Below are 19,013 nucleotides of genomic sequence, written 5' to 3'. Positions count from 1 at the left end.
CCATTTCTCTTCCTTTTTTTTTTTTGATTTATTTATTCGAAAATAGGGTAAAATAAGGAAAAGTAAATAAAAAAATACAACTTAGTAGATGCGAACTTAGGTGATGCAAATATATATATATATATATATATATATATATATATATATATATATATATACTAAATTAGTTCTTAATTTTTTATGTAATTTAATTCTAAATATTTAGCCAAAATTTATATGTCAACAATAATTTAGAAAAAAATTGAAATACCAATGACTTAAGTATTACGTTTCTTGTTAGGAAAAAATATCTTCACTTTTGATGACTGAATTAGTTTCTATACAGTAAGTTAATTGATCGAAACTTAGCTACACTTGATTTGTGTTAATTAAATGTGACTCCATCGAAATGGGCTTTTATGTTCTATTGTTCTTGAGATAAATTAATATAGGTATCACTCAGTTTTGGTTTAAGTTTTCATATTGTTCTTAAGATTCCTCCTCGATCGCCGAAATAACTTGCACTCCTTGCTTGACTGACTTGCCTAAGACGAGGCATGTTGCATCTAATTCTCTTGGGTGCGCCAAGGCCATCCATGGGGGCCAACGAGCTATGAGAAGGCAAAGGGAGGACCTACGTCTATCCTAGCCTCAGCCATGGAAATGGCATGGAAGGAAGCCAGGAAAAGGCCTAGCTTGGCCTAGCTGTATCTAGTAATAGAGCCTAGCATGGTTTTGCCACTGCAAGGCTTTGCTATTGCCCCTAGTTGTCACACGGCCTAGCCATGGCCAACTATTGTTCTAAAAATTCGAACACGTAACATGGTGGTATTTTCGAAGTCTAGGTCGCAAAGTGAATATCATAAAAAATAGCGTACATTAAATGCAATACAAAAAAACTTTGGGATTATTTATACCATCCTCCCAATAAATAATGTAAAGACAAAGGCAAAGCAACACATTTTATAACATGATAAATCTACATACTAGTACACTATACTTGGAAACATTCAGTGACTATCATTACTTTATACTCGTAAACATGCGAAGATCTTTATTTTATAATCGTAATTTATTCTAGAGGTACGGATAGAGGACCTATGCTAGGATCATTTCATTTTCATCTTCATTGCTGCAGCGCAAAAGCATCTCCACCACCTGTCTCATGGTGGGTCTTGCATCTCTATCTTCCTCCACACACTGAAGAGCCACTGCAACCAAAACTCCAACCATCCTAGTGTCATATTCCCCTGTCAACCTTGGATCCACAATTTCCTTTATCCATGTTTCCATTGGAATTCCTGTTCTCTTCCTCTCTCTCACCCAAGAAGTCAACCTTTTGCTCTCATTCTCATCACCACCCTCAGCATTTGCAAGCCCTCCTGTTGGACTCCTGCCAGTCACCAGCTCCAACAAAACAATCCCATAACTGTACACGTCTACTTTGGAGGTGATTGGCATATTGTAAACCCATTCAGGAGCCATGTAACCTCTTGTTCCTCTTATTCTTGAGAAGCCTGAATCCTTTAGTCCCTCCCTCTTGAGCATCTTCGACAGTCCAAAATCCGCCACCTTCGGTTGGTACATGGAATCAAGGAGAATGTTCTGTGGCTTCACATCACAATGAAGAACCCATTCCAAGCACTCTTCGTGAAGATAAGCAAGTCCCCTAGCCGACCCTACCGCAATTTCAAACCTCTTGGACCAATCAAGTTCAGTTGGAAGACAAATTTTCCGCTAGGGAACCATGTTCCATGAACTCATAGATCAAAAGCCGGTGCTTTCCTTCTGCGCAGTACCCCCACATGTCAATCAAGTTCATGTGGTTAAGATTTCTATGGTGCTAACCTCGGCGAGAAACTCATTCTCTCCTTGGTTAGCGTCAAGGAGCCGCTTGACCGCTGCAACCCTGGAATCTGACAACACAGCCTTGTGTACGGTTCCTCCACTTCCTTTTCCTATTTCCTCACTGAAATTCCGTGTTGCCTTCTTCAGCTCGTCGTACGTGAACCGTCTGAATCCGGTCGGTCCAGCGTGGTATCCATCGATGTGAGCTCTACCTTTCTCTCGGCTGGTTCCATGTAAGCACCAAACCGTGAGTACGACAATGGCCTCCGTTCCAGCTATTGCCCCAACGAAAATCAGCAAAATCTTGATTGCCGAACTCTCTTGTCTTTTACGTAAGTTCTTGGTAGCAAAACTTCATTGGCTGGACATTGCAGAGCAGCGTACTTTATCCTCGGTAATTTGTAAGAGGAGAGATTGGATTTTGGGAGCCTGAAGTGGATGCCCCCTTCAACACGGGGAGAATATCGGCCATTTAACAGAAGCAACTTGGGGTAACAGTTCGAGTTTTTATATTGGATACCCAAGCAATTGCACAAATCCAAGCATAATTTCTTGCACATCTCGAGTGTGTACCTTTCAAAGAAGCCTTTGTCATACCCATAGAAATCGGCATGTGGTAACTCGACGAATTCAGTTTCGACTTTGCTGTCACAGAAGCTGTTGAACTTAGGCTTGCATCCTTGAGTCCAGTCGGAAAGATTCTCTCTTTCATATCCGGGAACACAAATGCTTCTTCCCTCTCTAGGGTGGTATGTACACATACTATTAGGTCCACAAGTGCCATGAATTGTGCATGGGTCAGATTTGGCTTGCCATGAAACTGACCACTCCTCTCCTTCGGACCGACTATAAACTCGAACATTACCATCATAATCGACCATTAATCTTCTCTGAACTTTTGCACCATAATCAGATGTTAAGAATTTCAAATCATCAGATGAAGTGAAATTCCCGTAAGGATCTAGAATTGCAACTCTACTATCATTCCAAGATGTTCTTCCCGCGTCCCAACTATTAAGCCATGGATCTGGCCAATAGGTACTGGTAATCTTAGGGCCACTAAAAGAAGACGAAGAAGGTTATCGTTGTCAAAATAAAACCTGTAATAGCCGGAAGAGAAGTTGTTCTTGCTTCGATGGGAAACAAGCGGGGTGTTCCTAGTGAAATTTTGTAGAGGAAGAAGCGTGTTGGTCGGCGTGTCAAAGCTTGCCACCAAATGACGTACTGCTCGTCACGAAGGACAAGATTACCCGTGTCAAGGAGTTGCAGCGACTTCATTGACCCGGAGGATGAGCCGGTGCTTGTAGCCCAAACAACCGTACGATCAGCATCGATCAGTACGAGGTCACCATTCTTTCTTAAAGAAAGCTTTGAGGATCTTCCATAGACGGGTTGGTCGCGGTTTGCCATCCAAACGACGGTGCAGTTGTGGATACTACAAGATGGTTTGCTGAACCAAATGGCAAAGCAATAAGCATTTTCTCCCACGGGATAAAAGCCCGCGGCAAAAGCACCGTTTTTCGACGTCAGAGTATCGTCAGGTTTATCAACTGAAAGGAGGAGCCTTCGCCCAAAGTGAGACGAACTGAAGTTGTGAGTGGAAAAGGTAAGACAAGGGAGAAACATAGCAAGAGAAGAGCATTTTTCATGGCATTCATAGGATTTCAAGTGATCTCTCATGTGCTATTGCGCATATAGCGCGTTCCCGAATCTCCCCTTTGTTATATAGGACTTGGCGGTGCCACATTAGAACTGAGTCTCGGTAAAAACATAAACATACGGAAATCTATTTAGGAAACAAGAAAGCATACTTTGACCAATGACTAGTACCTTTCTCTTCCCTTATTATGAAAACAACTTGACCGACGGAAGAAGCCAGGTGAACCCGCAATTGATTTGCTGTAGCAATGTCATCCATCGAAAATTGGACGCATGTATTGATTGTTCCAATCCATAATCTTCCAGATATCAATTGGTTGGACATTGTATTTAATAAGGTTCTAGTCCAGAATGATAACTAAGTGTCGATATGACATAGTACTTTAGTACATTGTCTAACATACAAACAGATTGAAGTGGTATCAAGGAAACCACGTGCAATTGAAGGCTGAGGAGCCACACATGTAGAACATAAATTCAATGCATGAGAAATGCATAAACTTTGCTCTCACACCATACAAAAAGTCCAATGCAAAGATTCACATTAGTCAGTAAAGAAGATCACATGTATATAAAAGCTTTAATCAAACTAAATATTTAAGTAGCAGAGGATGATACTTTAATAAATTGGACCACTAAAATCTTAACCTCAAATTTGCTCGACATTGACAAGCCTCAAATTTCCGAATGAATTAAGATCTCATCATTATAATTGCATGATTCTATTTTGACAGGTGAGCCTACTTTAGGACGAAAATGGAGGACTTGAAACAGACTAATATGACCGTCCATATCGGCCAAAGGGGCGATATCACATCAGGATAGGGGAGACCTTCCACGTTCTCCACTGGCAAAGGATAGAAGGGGACATTTTTGGAGTATTAATAGCTTGATTATCTACCATTTATTCCAACGAAAAGATGGATGTTGAAGAGATGGACATCCTGACAGTAATGACAAACCCTGATAAAAGTAGTGACATATGACTATATTCTACTATCTTATCAATGGGGAATGCAGACTTTTTTATTAAAAAGGATCAGAATAAAAATTCCTGGTCAAATCTTGTCGAGAGGCGATGAACCCCAAAGAGATTTCATTTAAGTATGATGAATGAAAATCGCACGATACATCTAGAGATTGGGGGCGACCGCATCTACCATTGGATTCACCTGTGTATGTTATGATGCTGGGTAATTACTTCTTTATGGCCCCCAAACTCAACGGTTAATGGGAAGAAAAAAAAGGAATCAAATGTAGTTATATATTTGGATCTGCAAGATCTGTAGTGACATTGTAATATGGGCTACTAGAATTATATATCGGTGTGGTATGAATTAATTAATTAAAGAAGATCTAGCATCGATTGTGAACCCTAGACGAATAGTTCTTCTTTATAATTAGGCATGTTAAAATATTGTCTTACATCACTTGACAATTGATTCAACATGCTATTTATATTCATGTAATCTCTCTCCTCCTATTGATTGAAGTTTTTTTCTAACATGGTATTAGAATCAATTTCATTCCTACCATATATACGCATCCACCACCATCAGTCAAATTTCACATACCGCTCTCAATCCGACCTGGTTGTAAAAGACATGTTGAATCATTCTCCCACGTCACTTGACGTAGGGGATGTTGAAATGTCATCTTCATACATAGATTTGCAGAAACGTCAAAGAAAGGCACACAAATCATATTCATACAGCCAATTATCGTGATCAATGGATTAGACATTATAAGGGTCCATGGGCACAGACTACGCGAAGTCTCTTCACTCCAAACGTATATTCCAAACATATCACGCACGTTTGTCCACTATGGCAATCTGAGAGCGCACGCAAATGGCACCACCTACTTGGTGAGCAGAATGAATCGGTGGCGTGCCCGGCCGAGTTTCTTCCACAAGGGCACCGAGGAAATGACTTGGTCCGAATGACCGAGACGTGACGTGCCCGACGGGGCGAGTATCTGTTTGAAGGACATGGATGGTCCTGCCTTCCGCCCCTGATGGAGAATCCCGAACGGCTCTCATCAAGATTCGGACAAAGCTTCGAATGGTCCACGCCAACAATTTTTTGCTACCTGCGAGAGAAGAGAATGCAGGACCGTCCCCATAAAATAAAAATCTAGCCCAGTGGTCCCGACTGTGGCAACCGCAGGTCCGTGTAATGCCCAGCTCAATTTTTTCAATAGATTCATATGGACGCTGTTTTCACAGCCTCTTTTCATTAGCATACACTTCTTTTTTCTGTATTAATTGATCAAGTCAGCCTCTGTTGATTATGGCTCGAAGCTTTACATTTGACTTGGGATCAGCTCATATGTATGTGATCTTTCTCTTTACCGATTTTAGTGGAACTACTTATCAATCTCTTCCCGCAGGTACGCACACTACTGAACCACATAAGTTTGTAATGCAAGATTTGAGGTGCCACATGTGTCATAGGGAACCACATAGATTGAAAATGTCGACAAGGCATGATCTAGCATACATGTTGACAAAGCATATTACTATCCGCACTTGTCAACATCTGCAACAGATGAGAAGGCTAAAGGGGCTCGGGAGAGATGTCAATCGATGAGGATAAAGTTGGATTTCTCGCTAAAGTGGAGATTTGTTGATTGGGGCTCGAAGTATTCCCATTTGATTTGGAATTGTAACATAAATGTGTTTGATGGAATACTTGGAATGTTTTCGGGGCAAGAGACAGGGGCGGACCGCGAAGATGCAAGGAAACTGGTCACCTAGAACTTAGACAAACTAGGCCACTAGGCGAGCGCCTAGCTCAGGATCTGACCAAGTTTGGGTGCTTGAACAAAGCTAGCTAGTCTCTCAGACAGTGCCCGATAGCTATTGTGATTTTCAGTGCAATAGTTGGGCACTCGAGCCTATTTTGGTGGCTTCTCAACCCCAGGTGGCCCCAATCCGAGCTTATTTTATCCTGATTTTCAAAGCTTATTTTTAGAGGAGAAACTAGAACTCTAGAGAGTTTTGAGAGCCATTATCTAAGAGAATTGAAAGTACGAGAATACTCCTCTTTTATGATTGATTCTTTTAAGTTTGGGTGTATCTAGGATTGAAACGTATAGTGGAATCATCTCATCAATCTTTTTCCATTAGAGTAGCCAAAATGCCAAAACATGTAAATATGTTGTATTTAGGATGATCGGTTCTCAAACTAGAGGTAGAAACCGATCCTATGACCTATGGTTCCAAAAGATTGAAAACTAAAATGAACCAGTCAATTCTGAAATCGTCAATATTTAGTTCACCGAGATCCATAACATTTTATGTTTGGAGCTAAATTCTTGTACGAAAACATGAAACTTTCACATTTTCACTACATAAACATTTGGGTCAAATGATTGTGTTGTTGTTTTTCATGTTGAAGACGTATTTTGTCCTTAATTGGTGCAAACAAGAATTAAGAGGCTTCAAAACTGATTTATAATCGATTCATTTCGAGAACCGGATTGGTTGAACCGATACCTTAGTAGAATAGGTGGTTCCAACTTTGTACAAACAATGAACCAGTCCTAAGACATTCTAGGTTTGCGGAACCCATAGTTGAATTGATTCTCCTAGAATTGACCTTGAAACAACCGATCAAGGCCAGTTCAATCCAATTCTCGGGTTGAATTGGACCCAATGCTCACCCCTAATTGTGTTCTGGTTTTGTTTTTAAAAACAATTCATACTCGAATTGTTTATGTTATTGAGGCTTATGCGTTTTGTCGTATCAGCCTTACACTTTGTTAAGCCATGCATTGACATTCAATAACACTTTTTTTTAAAAGGAAAACTAATGATCTATGAGCTACTACTTTGATATCTTTATTTAATTCAAATTTTCTTGTTCTATTCTTTCTTCCACCCAACTTGAAGAGAACAGTTTACTTTTCCTCCAAAATAGCAAAATCGAAATTTAAGAATTAAGTTTATTATTAATTCTAATCTTTAAAACATGAAGGCTAAAAAGAAGATTAAAGAAAAGAATGGAAGAGATCAAAACTAAATTGTTTTACTATTCAATCAGAAGAAAGTTATTAATATTACTCTCGAACCATGCCCTCAAAAATTTCTTTGATTAAATAGAAGTCTGAATGAGAAAAACTGTAACTAGCTAGATTTTGACTTCCATCAATAGAACTTAAAATTTAGACAAAAGAAAGATGCATGTTTTCAAATAACTCGAATTTAACAAGGTTATATCTTCAGCGAATTAATAAATTCATGATTGCGAAAAGGACAATTGTTTTTCAACTTTGAAACATAGTTTTACTTGGAATAAAAAACGTGTTTTATTTTACTAATTCAAAAGAACACCGGAGATGATTCGAAAGAACACTAGAAACAATTTAATTGATTACTTTTTGGAAACTCAGCGCAAATACCGTATATGAAGGAGAGAGATGATAAGATTGATTTCAGTAAAAGGGAGAATGAGGGGCAATGTTAACTATTGATATTGAATCGAATCATGTGATTGGAGGGTAATTTGATTTTTAAGCATAAATTGTGCATTTTAGCCACACACAAAAATGCGGAAACCATCGTTGGCCGGTACACAAAGACCACCACCACCACCGTTAGTCGCCGTGGACTCTTCCACCCCTTGTCTGAACTGGTCTCCACCTCAACCATGCCTCTATTCTCCACCAACGAGCCCCGTTGCCTCTGCTAACCACCACAGCTACTTGGCCCCTCATGCCAGTAAAACAAATTACAAAGTGTCTTGTTCCACATCGAAAGGATGTAAGTACACATGTAAGTGTGCACGTGAATGGAATTTGACACTAATCAACGGTCATTATATTCTTATCTCATTAAAATTTTAATTTATAATAGTAAAAAATTAACCATAGTATCATATTAAAACAATGCGCTGTTCACAAATGAGTTACGTTATTTGAAACAATTGTTGTATATCTCTTTTGGAAAAAAAAAAAAAGAAAAGAAGAAGAAGAAGATGTGCATTGAACAAACAAATTCAGTAATTAAAAGCAAAACGCAAAAAGTTATCCAAATAAAATAACATTCCAAAGATTGAGAAGTTATATCTGAACAAATACAATCGCTAAGATAACCGCTGGCCAAAGTAATGAAATTTAGAATTTCAAAAAAAAAAAAAAATAGCTATAACTCGTTTATGAACTATAGGACTCTTTCAATAGGACACTTTGGTTAAATTCGAATTTTAATAAATAAAAATAATAATCATTTTTAAAAGATTTAAAATTGAACTGGTAAAAGTGTAATTGGTTAGGACTTTTCAAACAATTTTCCGAGTTAAAGCCACTTGTTGCGGATCGATATTTGATATTTGAACTTATTTATCTCCCATAGCGAGTACCGGAGGAAGAATATGGAGCGTTATCATCATGCTATGATCAGGCCAGGGGTGTTTTTCCAAATTTGGTTACAAATCCCCTGCAGTTAACTTCCTTTTATTTACGTGAAATGGGGGCTTCGATAACCACGGCTTTGTTTAAGGTCGTTAGGCTGGACCACCATGCAATGCAATATATGCCAAGTTACAATCTCATGTTCATTTGTTATCCAAACTTTTTATTAAAAAAAGGCATGATTGGTTTGCTTTGGTATCACCGATGCATAAGATACTTTCTCGTGATGAATGACGCCGTGTTATGCTCCCTTCAGAAGAAATATTATGTTTGGTCAAAACACATATCAAGAATTAGTAGCATTTAATCATTGCTTTCACCGAAAAGTGTATGTCCTCATTTGGTTTTTGCACCGTTGCGATTCCCATCTCTTACCGCCCCACCCAATGGCTCACTCTCTTTTTCCTTTTTTTGGGCTTATTCTGACATGACGCCACGTTAGTGCCACCTACACTTAAAAAAAAGGAAAAAAAAATGGCAAATTGGATTTTTGAAGTGACAAAAAGTATTAAAAAAATCATAAATCTATTACATATGTTGATCAGTTTGAAAATTCAGCTTTCGCCGATCTTTCCAAGTCAAGATATTTCGCTACACGGCAAAATAGTTATTATCACACTACATTGGAAATAGCCTAAAGTCTCTTGACACATGCATTCAAATGCTTCGCTGTTCACTGTGATCCTCAAACATGTCAAATCTCACATAATCCCGCCAATTAGCGTAACGCTGGATTCAATTTCTCAGAGGAAGTTCTCTCAATTTCAAAGATGCGATGTATCTACTTCCCAGATTATCCGGCTTATTACTACAGTATGTCTAAAGAGCTTGGTGAGGTCCAAGGACAGATTTTCCTTGGATCTGCACTGACCAGTGCAGATCCGAAGTGTTCATCGTTTAACGCATTCATCGCCGAATCGTGCTCAGGCGATGTGAACGAGTCTGGCCGCATAGTCAAAGGCTCTCAGCTGTCAATATGAAGGCGCTTTTTGGAATGACGAACAATTTTGAACTTTTCAATGGGCTTTGTCATGATTCCTTGTTTTACAATTGTCAAACGTTCCTCTCTGGCTTAAAATGGGGATGTCCCATTTCGTGCACAACATTGTCCAAATCAACAACACTCCCTTACAAAAGTCTGCATGTACGACTTTCGCTTAGGCGGAATCCTGCGACACCCTCTGTCAAAATAAGCTGCGTTTGACTTGAAAATGACGATCCTTTCACGGGAAGAAAAAGGGGGAGGGGCATTTCCTTCCTGAACATGGCGATGTACCATTTCCTGCGTCAAGCTCGTCCGAGTCAACACTTCATCTGCAAAAGTCTGCATGTACAACTTTTGCTAGCATGGAATCATGCGACACTTGCTTTGTGCCACGTTCTCTCCGTCCACGTTGAAGAATTAGCCACAAGAAAAGAGAAAAGCAAAGAGGTTTTCCTCTCTTTTTTGCCAAGGAATTACGGAGTAATGCTAGACACACTAAAATTGGAAAGTAAAATTAGTATAGTAATCAATGGACAGACTACAGGTGAATATATGAACAAAAGTCGGCCATATTCAATATCTTAATAATAAATGGGGAATCAACTTTCATATAATTCGCATTTCTCATTATATACCAGGTCTACGAAAGACCCAAAAAAGTAGCGGGTGAAACTCAAATAAGTTAAAAGCTGGGAAAATTATCCAAAATATTTTAAATCTATTGCGGTTTTCACCAATTGAATTCTAAATCTTTTTATATTTTGCCAATTGAGTCTATCCAATTGATTTTGGTTAGAAATTATTAACGTAGATTTCGGTTGTCTCACGTGACATTGCCGGGCTAACATGGATAATTTTTAATAATCTTTTGATTTTTTATTACTTATTTTATTTTATTTTAATAATATTCTAACCCTCGGCTGGCGAGAGGGTTAAAAAGGAAAAAGGAAAAGAAAGCTAAGCAAGCTGAGCGTAGGGATTAGAGAAGATGGGGTTTAGGTTCCTTTTGTTTAGGCTAAGTTCTCTCGTTATCTTTTCCTTCGAGCCCGTCCAAATCGATTCAGTTCACTCGTGTCCTTCAAGAATCAAAAGACTTCAAACGGAAGCAACAACAAAATGACGCGCAAATCAAAATCGAAGCCTCTTCAGCATTGCAAGGCCAAGGGGCCCCAACCTCACAGATTTCACGCGAACTCCGACGAATTTTCCCTCCCTTCTCACACATTCCCTCGGAAATTTTACTTTCCTTCGAAGATCGCTTGGCCTTGGGGCTATGCATGATTTTAACGGAGAGAGCAAAGACAAAGGACATCACCAGATAAGGCGAGGCTCGAGCTCGCCTGTGATTGGTGACAGGCTATGAAAGAAGCAAAAGAGAAAAAAAGGAAAGAAAAGGAAAAATAATTAAAAGTAAAATATAATTAAAAATTCGATTTGTATAATTTTCTCCAGAAAATGAAATTAGATAGCCAATTGCAAGAATATTTTTAGTTTGTTTTCAGATTTCAAGCCAAACGCTGAAAAGTATTGTCATTTTTTGGAAAATTGCTTCATGGGAAATTATTTTCCAGAAATATCACATTTTCTGCAAAATAAACGGAACTTGACTATATCAATCATTAAGTCACCCTATTTTCATGCCCTTTTAGTTTGAACATAAAATTTTAATATTAATTGACTTAATTAGCTTCTGTTTATTTGGCTCGAAGTTTCCCATTTGACTCGAAATCGACTCATGTATCTAGAAGTGTTTGCGAGGGCAACGAGACGAAAGCAAACAACAGGAGATGTGAGGAACTGCCCCGCCAAGCACTTGGGCGAACTAGACCACCAGGCAAGCGCTCGGCGAAGGAGTGGCCAAGCTATTGAGCATGTTTGGGCACCCGAACAAAGCTGATCGGACACTGGAATAGTGTTCAGAAGCTATTTTGTTTTTCTGACGCGGTAGCAGAGCACCCAAGTGACTTCAATCCAGATTTAATGAAATCCTGTTCTTAGAGCTTACTTTTAGAAGAGAAACTCGCGAGGAAGCTAGAGAGCCATCATTCAAGAGAATTGAAAGCATGAGAATATTCCTCTTACCTAATAGATACGTAAGAATTTTTCTGTGAGTTATATTAACTAATATCGCAATTCACTATTTTACAAAGTTGGTCTAATAAGGTGAGATATAAAGATTCTTGATTAGTAATGGGGCTAAGCTTATATGAGCCGAATAAAGCCGGGCCTATTAAACTAGCTACAATGAGTTGGCTGAATGAAGTTATTTTGCTGGGCTTCAAAGATGCAGCTTCACGCACGTAAGAGATGAGAATTGAGTCTCTTGGGCCTAAGACCTTTCTTTTTTAAACAAAAAGGCAATTTGTTACACAAATAACGTAAAAGAGAACAATTTATAACTTATCTTAAAACACTACAATACTATATTAAATTGCTGAATGTATGAACAGTATAAGTTCGTGACAAAACGTTTTTGTTGTGAAAAAGGATTGATTTACGAGTATAAGAAAGATGTTAAGGTAAGTTTCAGCTAGACAAAGAGGTTTAACCTTTAAAAAAAAATTGAAGTCGTTCAAAAGCGGGAATAGTTGTGATGCAAACTAAGGCATTTTCTTAATATCTTCAGGTTAATAATTCAAATGATCATTTAACTTGCTGGTCTTTCTTCTACTTTAAACTATATGTCTCTCTTGGTATGAAAGATAATCTAGGTACGATGATTATAAAGTAAATTTGGGTTTGTCATGATATTTGTCCGATACTATTTTTATTATATGTACTGAATAGGTCCTATTAACAAAGTCTCCATGTCGGTGTTACAATGTTTTAGGCTATTTTTATTATAGGCTTTTGGATATTTGATACCTGTAGGATGTGTAAAAAGTTGGGATGCATTCATTGATCGCATTTTCTGCACTTTGCATATTGAAATTTTAACGAGAAAAACCTATTCTTTTGTTTGTTTTGGTTTTTTTTTTTTTTTTTTTGGGTCGGTGCGAGGAAACCTATTCCACCATCCATTTCCAATGGTTCTAATGATTCGATCATTTCAAGTGTTGTTTGTTTCGAGTATAGGTCACAAGCGAATATATAAAAATAGCGGATGAAAATGCAATATTGAAAAAAAAAAAAAAGAGCATGAAGTTGTTGTATTATTCTCCCCAAAAGTAGCAGAAACACAGGTAAATTAACATACTTTCATGACTTCATACATCCCAAGACTAATAACTAATATACTTTCATGACTTCATACATCCCAAGACTAACTAATACTTGGAAATATTTAGTGACTGTTATTACATTATACCTGTAAATATGCAAAAAGATCATTACCTTATAATTAAGTAATTTATTCTAGAGAGAGGGTAAGATAACCCTATATTTGTACCGTGTCATCTTCTGTCTCTGTAATGCAAAGCATCTCAACCACCTGGCTCATGGTAGGCCTTGCATCTCTGTTTTCATCCCACACACCGAACAGCCACTGCAACCAAAACTTCAATCTTCCTATTGTCACATTCCCCTATCAGCCTTGGATCCACAATTTCCTTTATCCATGTTTTTTTGGAACTCCTGTTCTCCTCCTCTCTCTCCCCCAAGGAGTGAACCTTTGCTCTCATTCTCATCACCACCCTCGGTATTTGCAAGCCCTCCTCTTGGACTCCTGCCAGTCACGAGTTCCAACAGAACAATCCCATAGCTGTACCGTACTTTGGAGGTGATTGAAGCATTGTAAACCATTCAGGAGCCATGTAGCCTCTTGTTCCTCTAATTCTTGAGAAGCTTGAATCCTTCGGGCCTCTCTCTTGGTATCTTCGATAGTCCAAAATCCCGCCACCTTTGGTTGGTACATGGAATCAAGGAGAATGTTCAAGTGGCTTCATCACAATGAAGGGCAATCCAAGCACTCTTCGTGAAGAATAAAGCAAGTCCCCCTGGCTGATCCTACCGCAATTTCGAACCTCTTGGACCAATCGGAGTTCAGTTGGAGGAAGACAAATTTTCCGCTAGGGAACCATGTTCCATGAATTCGTAGATCAAGCTGGTGCTTTCCTTCTGCGCAGTATCCCCACATGTCAATCAAGTTCATGTGGTTAAGATTCCCTAGAGTGCTCACCTCTGCCAGAAACTCATTCTCTCCTTGGTTAGCCTCATGCAGCTGCTGACCGCTGCAACCCTGCAATCTGACAACACGGCCTTGAATACAATTCCTCCACTTCCTCTTCCAATTTCTTTACTGAAATTCCATGTTGCCTTCTTTAGCTCATTTGTATGTGAATCGTCTGAACCCCGGTCGGCCGGCGTGGTATCCATCAATGTGAGCTCCATCTTTCTCTGGGCGGTTTCTAATATATGCAGCAAATTATGAGTACCAGTGTGGCCTCCATTCCAGCTGTTGCCCCAACAAAAACGAGCAAAATCTTGATTGCCCAACTCTGATTTGTTTTTACATAAGTCCTTGGTAGCAAAACTTCTTTGCCTGGACATTTGCAGAGGCGGCATACTCTATCTTTGGTATTTTGTATGAGGAGAGACTGGATTTTGGGACCTAAGTAGATGTCCCCAGTAACACTGGGTGAATGTCGGCCATTTAACAATTTCAACTTGGGGGAAACATACAGAGTCGTTATACCGTATACCCAAGCAATTGCACATACCCAAGCATAGTTTCTTGCACTCTTCAAAGAGTGCAATTCTTATACAAATCTTTCTCGTACCCACAAAAATCGGCATGTGGTAACTTGATGAATTCGGTTTCGACTTTGCTGTCACAGAAGCTGCTGAATTTAGGCTTGCATCCTTGAGTCAGTCCGAAAGGCTTTCCCTTGCATGTCCGGGAGCACAAATGCAACTTCTTCCGTCCTTAAGGTGGTATGTACACATACTATTAGGTCCACAAATGCCATGAATTGCGCATGGTTCAGACTTGGCTTGCCATGGGCTGTCCACTCCTCTCCTTCCGATTGACTATATACTCGAACATTACCATCATGATCGACCATCAATCTTCTCTGAATTTTTTGCACCATAATCGGATGTTAAGAATTTGAAATCATCAGATGAAGTGAAATTCCCGTAGGGATCAAGCATTGCAACTCTACTGTCATTATAAGTCGTTCTTCCAGCTTGCCAACTACTAAGCCAGGGATCTGGCCAATAGACACTGGTAATCATCGGGCCATCAAGAGAGTCGAAGAAGGTTATCATTGTCAAAATAAAAACTTGTAATAGCCAGAAGAAAAGTTGTTCTTGCTTCGAGAGGAAACAAGCGGGGTGTTCCTAGTGAGCTTTGTAGTGGAAGAAGCGTGTTGGTCGGCGAGTCAAAGCTTTGCCATGAAATAATGTGCTGCTTGTCACGAAGGACAAGATTGCCCGTCTCAAAAGGAGTTGCAGCAACTTCCTTGATGACCCGGAGGGTGACTCGATGTCTTTGTGGCCCAAACAACTTTCCGACCAGCATCGATCAGTACAAGGTTACCCTTCTTTCTTAAAGAAAGCTTTGAGGATCTTCCGTTGATGAGGCCGGTCACGGTTTGCCATCCAAACTACAGCGCAGTTGTGGATACTACAAGAGGGTTTGCTGAACCATATGGCAAAACAATAAGCGTTTTCTCCAACCGGATAAAAGCCCGCGGAAAAAGCACCGTCTTCTGACGTGAGAATATCGTCCGGTTTATCAACTGAAAGGGAGGAGCCTTCACGCAAAGTGAGACGAACTGAAAGATGTAAGTGAAAATGATAAGACCAGTGGGAAACATAGCAAGAAGGTTTCTCATGGCATGCATGGGATTTCAGGTGATCTCCAAGGTGCTAAAACGCCCATAAGGCGTGTTACCAAATTCCACTTTGCTATATAAGAGTTGGTGAGTTGGAACGACCGGCACTCGTTAGAAAAAAAAACATAAAGGACGAAAATTTATCGGTTCGTTTCGTGTTTCAAGAAAAGAAAGAAAGCATACTTTGACTGTGTGTACCTTGTCTTTCCCTAAGCTACGACAATTACAGGACCGAGGAAAGAAATTACGTGGCCACACACATTGGAAATGCTATTGCAATGTCATCCTTTTAAAATATGTACTAATTGTTTTAATTAAGAGCCTGGTCCAAAATTCTAAGTTATTAATCGGAGAGAGAGCATAAATATATATATATAAAAAGGTTTGGTCATATTGAGTAATTGAAATCATAATGAAGAAGACAAATGTAATTGAAGGACTGGAAGCCGCACATAAAGAAAATAAATCCGACACGTGAAGAATGCAAGAGTATGGCTATGATACATTGTTAAAAAGTTCGACGAAAATAAATAAATAACATATGGTGGGGAATCATACGTACATAAGGCTTAGAGTCAATCTCAGTAGTCAAGTAACATAGGATAATATTTTGACATATGACTATTAAAATTTTAATTCGGAATCACCATTTTACTTGATATCGACAAATCTAAAAGTTTTGAATGGATTAGCACCTTATTGTATTCAAATGATTTCACTTTAAGTTTGCCACTTTTGACAGGTGAGTCCATGTCAGGTCGACCGTGGAGGACTTGGAAACTAGTTACAATGGATTGGCTGGCGGGCCCAACGACCATAGGAATAGGAAGGCGCATCTTTGGAGCATTAATAGCTTAATTATCTACAATTTGCTATTGATTACCGCTAAAAGTACACGCAATATTAGGAAAACAACTAACAAAGATGCTGAAGAGATGGACATCTTGATCGTGCTAAGAACCCTACAAAAGCAGTGACATCAGTCTATGTTACACTATCTTATATGTGAAAAAAAGAATTTATGATTAAGATAATTAGTGTAAATATTTACTAAAATCATATGGAGAGGAATAGGACGATAAAAGAAGTTTTTGGGAAATAAATATATAACAAATTGCACGATCCATCTACAAAATAAAGCCAAGGAAGCCTCCCTCAGATCCACTTGGCGTATGTTATGATACTCAATAGTGGTTATTTATGACCCAACCTCAAGGGTCGATGGGAAATAAAAAAGAATCCACTAGTCGTATTTTTGGATTTGGTGGATTTATATTAAGCAAAGACAGCTAAAACTTTTGACTCAGCATCTTCTTGTTGTCCATTCAGCAGTGCAACAAAATAATAGAGAATATAATGAAAATCTTTTGAAAACAGATTTCAAGACAAAATCAAACCTAAGGATTTGTGAGAGAGAGAGAGAGAGAGAGAGAGAGAGAGAGAAATTCCCACGATAAGATCTGATATGTAATTGTTTTCCTCTTAGGAAATTGATTTCCTCTTTAAGTGCAGGAGAAGTCGTTTTTCCGATTTGGTTTGCGCTTATTAGTCAACATAAAAACTTTTTCTATTCAGCGCATATCTTTCTGTCATTCAAGCAAGCGAAAAGTTGAAAAGTATTTTTTTTTGAAGATGTTTTTCCTTCAAACAAAATGATTCTTAGCTACAATAAATAACCACAACTACATGACATCAATTTCATAGAACACAAAAAAAGTAAGGGTGTCTAGAGATTATCCCAAGGAGTAATTTTATTTTATTTTTATCCTTTATATAAGAATCTTCTAGTGATCAGTTCAAAGTAGGTTTATTACTGCGTTTATGAGAAGATGAAACTGGTGAAATTTCATATACGGTGGTGGAATAACCTATTCCAAGGTTGGCATGTCATTGTGGATCGATGCAAAAGCAATGCGAACCATACTAAATTGACTCCTAAAGCCAATTTACAGCGGTGGAATAACCTGTTTTGGCATGTCATTATGGATCGATGCAAAAGCAATGCCAGCTATACTAAATTGACTCCTAAATCTGATTTAATAAGAGTGGTAGATTGAAAATGAGCTTTTAAACAAGTCAGGCTAAATTCATCAATCGATAACAAGTTTTGATATTATCACTTGTTAGATAAATTGTCAAGCTAAATTCATCACCTAATAACAGGTTTTGATATTATCACTTGTTATACAAACTTGATAAATTTGTCTTTGATTAACATTTCTAAAAAGTTATTAGTGGCGAAGAATTCTCATTGTAGCAGTTGTTAAGATATTTTTCAGTGTGATGTAGTCAATGAACACCCGAATTTAGTGAGATGGTCTACTATGGGAAAGCTCAAACATAGCAAGGCAGAAATCGGTTAGATTATAATTTTGCGCGATATGGAACTGATTAATTAGAAGAAGGTCTAAAATGAGTAGTTCATCTTTATGACCAGGCAAGTCAAAAAAACAAACCGGATCTTCCAAGTTGGACGTGTCGTCAGTATTTTGGACGGGATCTCGAGCCTGTTCTCCAGCTTGGAAACCCATTTAGTTCTTACTAACGTCAGGATGGATCGGAATTCCGATCAAACACGACCTCCTTCGAACGCTACTCAAGCTTTTCCCCTACACCGATTTCTAAGTCACGCTGATCTCCTCCTTACTTAAAAGACGAGTAAGGACATAAAAGTGTATACAGCTTCTCGGAAGGTGCTTAAAAAGAGGAAGGACGACGTAAAGAAAACGCAAGATGAATGACTACCTGAATTGTCCAGGACTCCAACCCAGAAGCAGATGCCCATCGGAGAAGACTGAAGAAAGTCCAAAAACGTTGCCTTCAACTCTCTCTCTCTCTCTCTCTCTCTCTCTCTCGTGTGGGAATCTGGTTGGTTTCTTTTCCCCTTTAAATACGCACAACCAATATGTACATGTGCCACCATCGACTTGGTGGGACATTGACTGGACAGCATGGCCCGAGTCAAGTCTCTTCTCAGGTGCGAAAGAGGAACTCACTTACCCCGAAGGGAGGAATCTGACGTGCTTGACGAGCGAGTCTCCATTTGAGGACCAAATCCATGCATGGACAAAAGAAGGAAATTTTACAAAACTCTCCTCAGTCTGGAGAAAATTGGAGGCAATGTACATTTTTCTGAAACGTTAATGTTACACAATACTACACGACTTTTAATTTTCGTATATCTGTTAACCTTCCGCTATATTTTCATTAGCATGGAAGTGAAAAAATCCCTATGATATTTTTAAGATGATTAAATAATCAACATTCAGTAATGTGTATTTCAATATGTAGAACGAACATCTTCTTCATACACAAGTCATATACAAATAGTATTGTCAACACCTAAATTT

At 38.8% G+C, this 19,013-nt stretch overlaps 1 protein-coding gene and 1 pseudogene across 1 annotated transcript; both read right to left on the bottom strand.

Moving 5' to 3' along the window:
* Positions 1 to 1,077: 1,077 nt before the first annotated feature.
* Positions 1,078 to 3,507, bottom strand: LOC120294013 (annotated as a pseudogene).
* A 9,680-nt stretch (positions 3,508 to 13,187) lies between these two features.
* Positions 13,188 to 18,500, bottom strand: LOC104451835 (putative receptor protein kinase ZmPK1). Its single transcript, XM_039313876.1, is given in 20 exon segments — positions 13,188 to 13,193; positions 13,275 to 13,352; positions 13,354 to 13,472; positions 13,519 to 13,623; positions 13,626 to 13,679; positions 13,682 to 13,871; positions 13,874 to 13,928; positions 13,930 to 14,047; positions 14,050 to 14,155; positions 14,157 to 14,232; positions 14,590 to 14,695; positions 14,698 to 14,826; positions 14,829 to 14,913; positions 14,915 to 15,074; positions 15,076 to 15,107; positions 15,109 to 15,176; positions 15,179 to 15,273; positions 15,308 to 15,405; positions 15,407 to 15,582; positions 18,409 to 18,500. Coding segments are annotated over 20 exon segments (1,896 nt in total). The 5' UTR covers positions 18,449 to 18,500.
* Positions 18,501 to 19,013: the final 513 nt, after the last annotated feature.

This window comes from Eucalyptus grandis, chromosome 5, assembly GCF_016545825.1.
Source record: "Eucalyptus grandis isolate ANBG69807.140 chromosome 5, ASM1654582v1, whole genome shotgun sequence".
Classification (NCBI taxonomy): domain Eukaryota; kingdom Viridiplantae; phylum Streptophyta; class Magnoliopsida; order Myrtales; family Myrtaceae; genus Eucalyptus; species Eucalyptus grandis.
The sequence above is the reverse complement of the archived record's forward strand: the minus strand, read 5'-3'. Positions and strand labels throughout refer to the sequence as shown.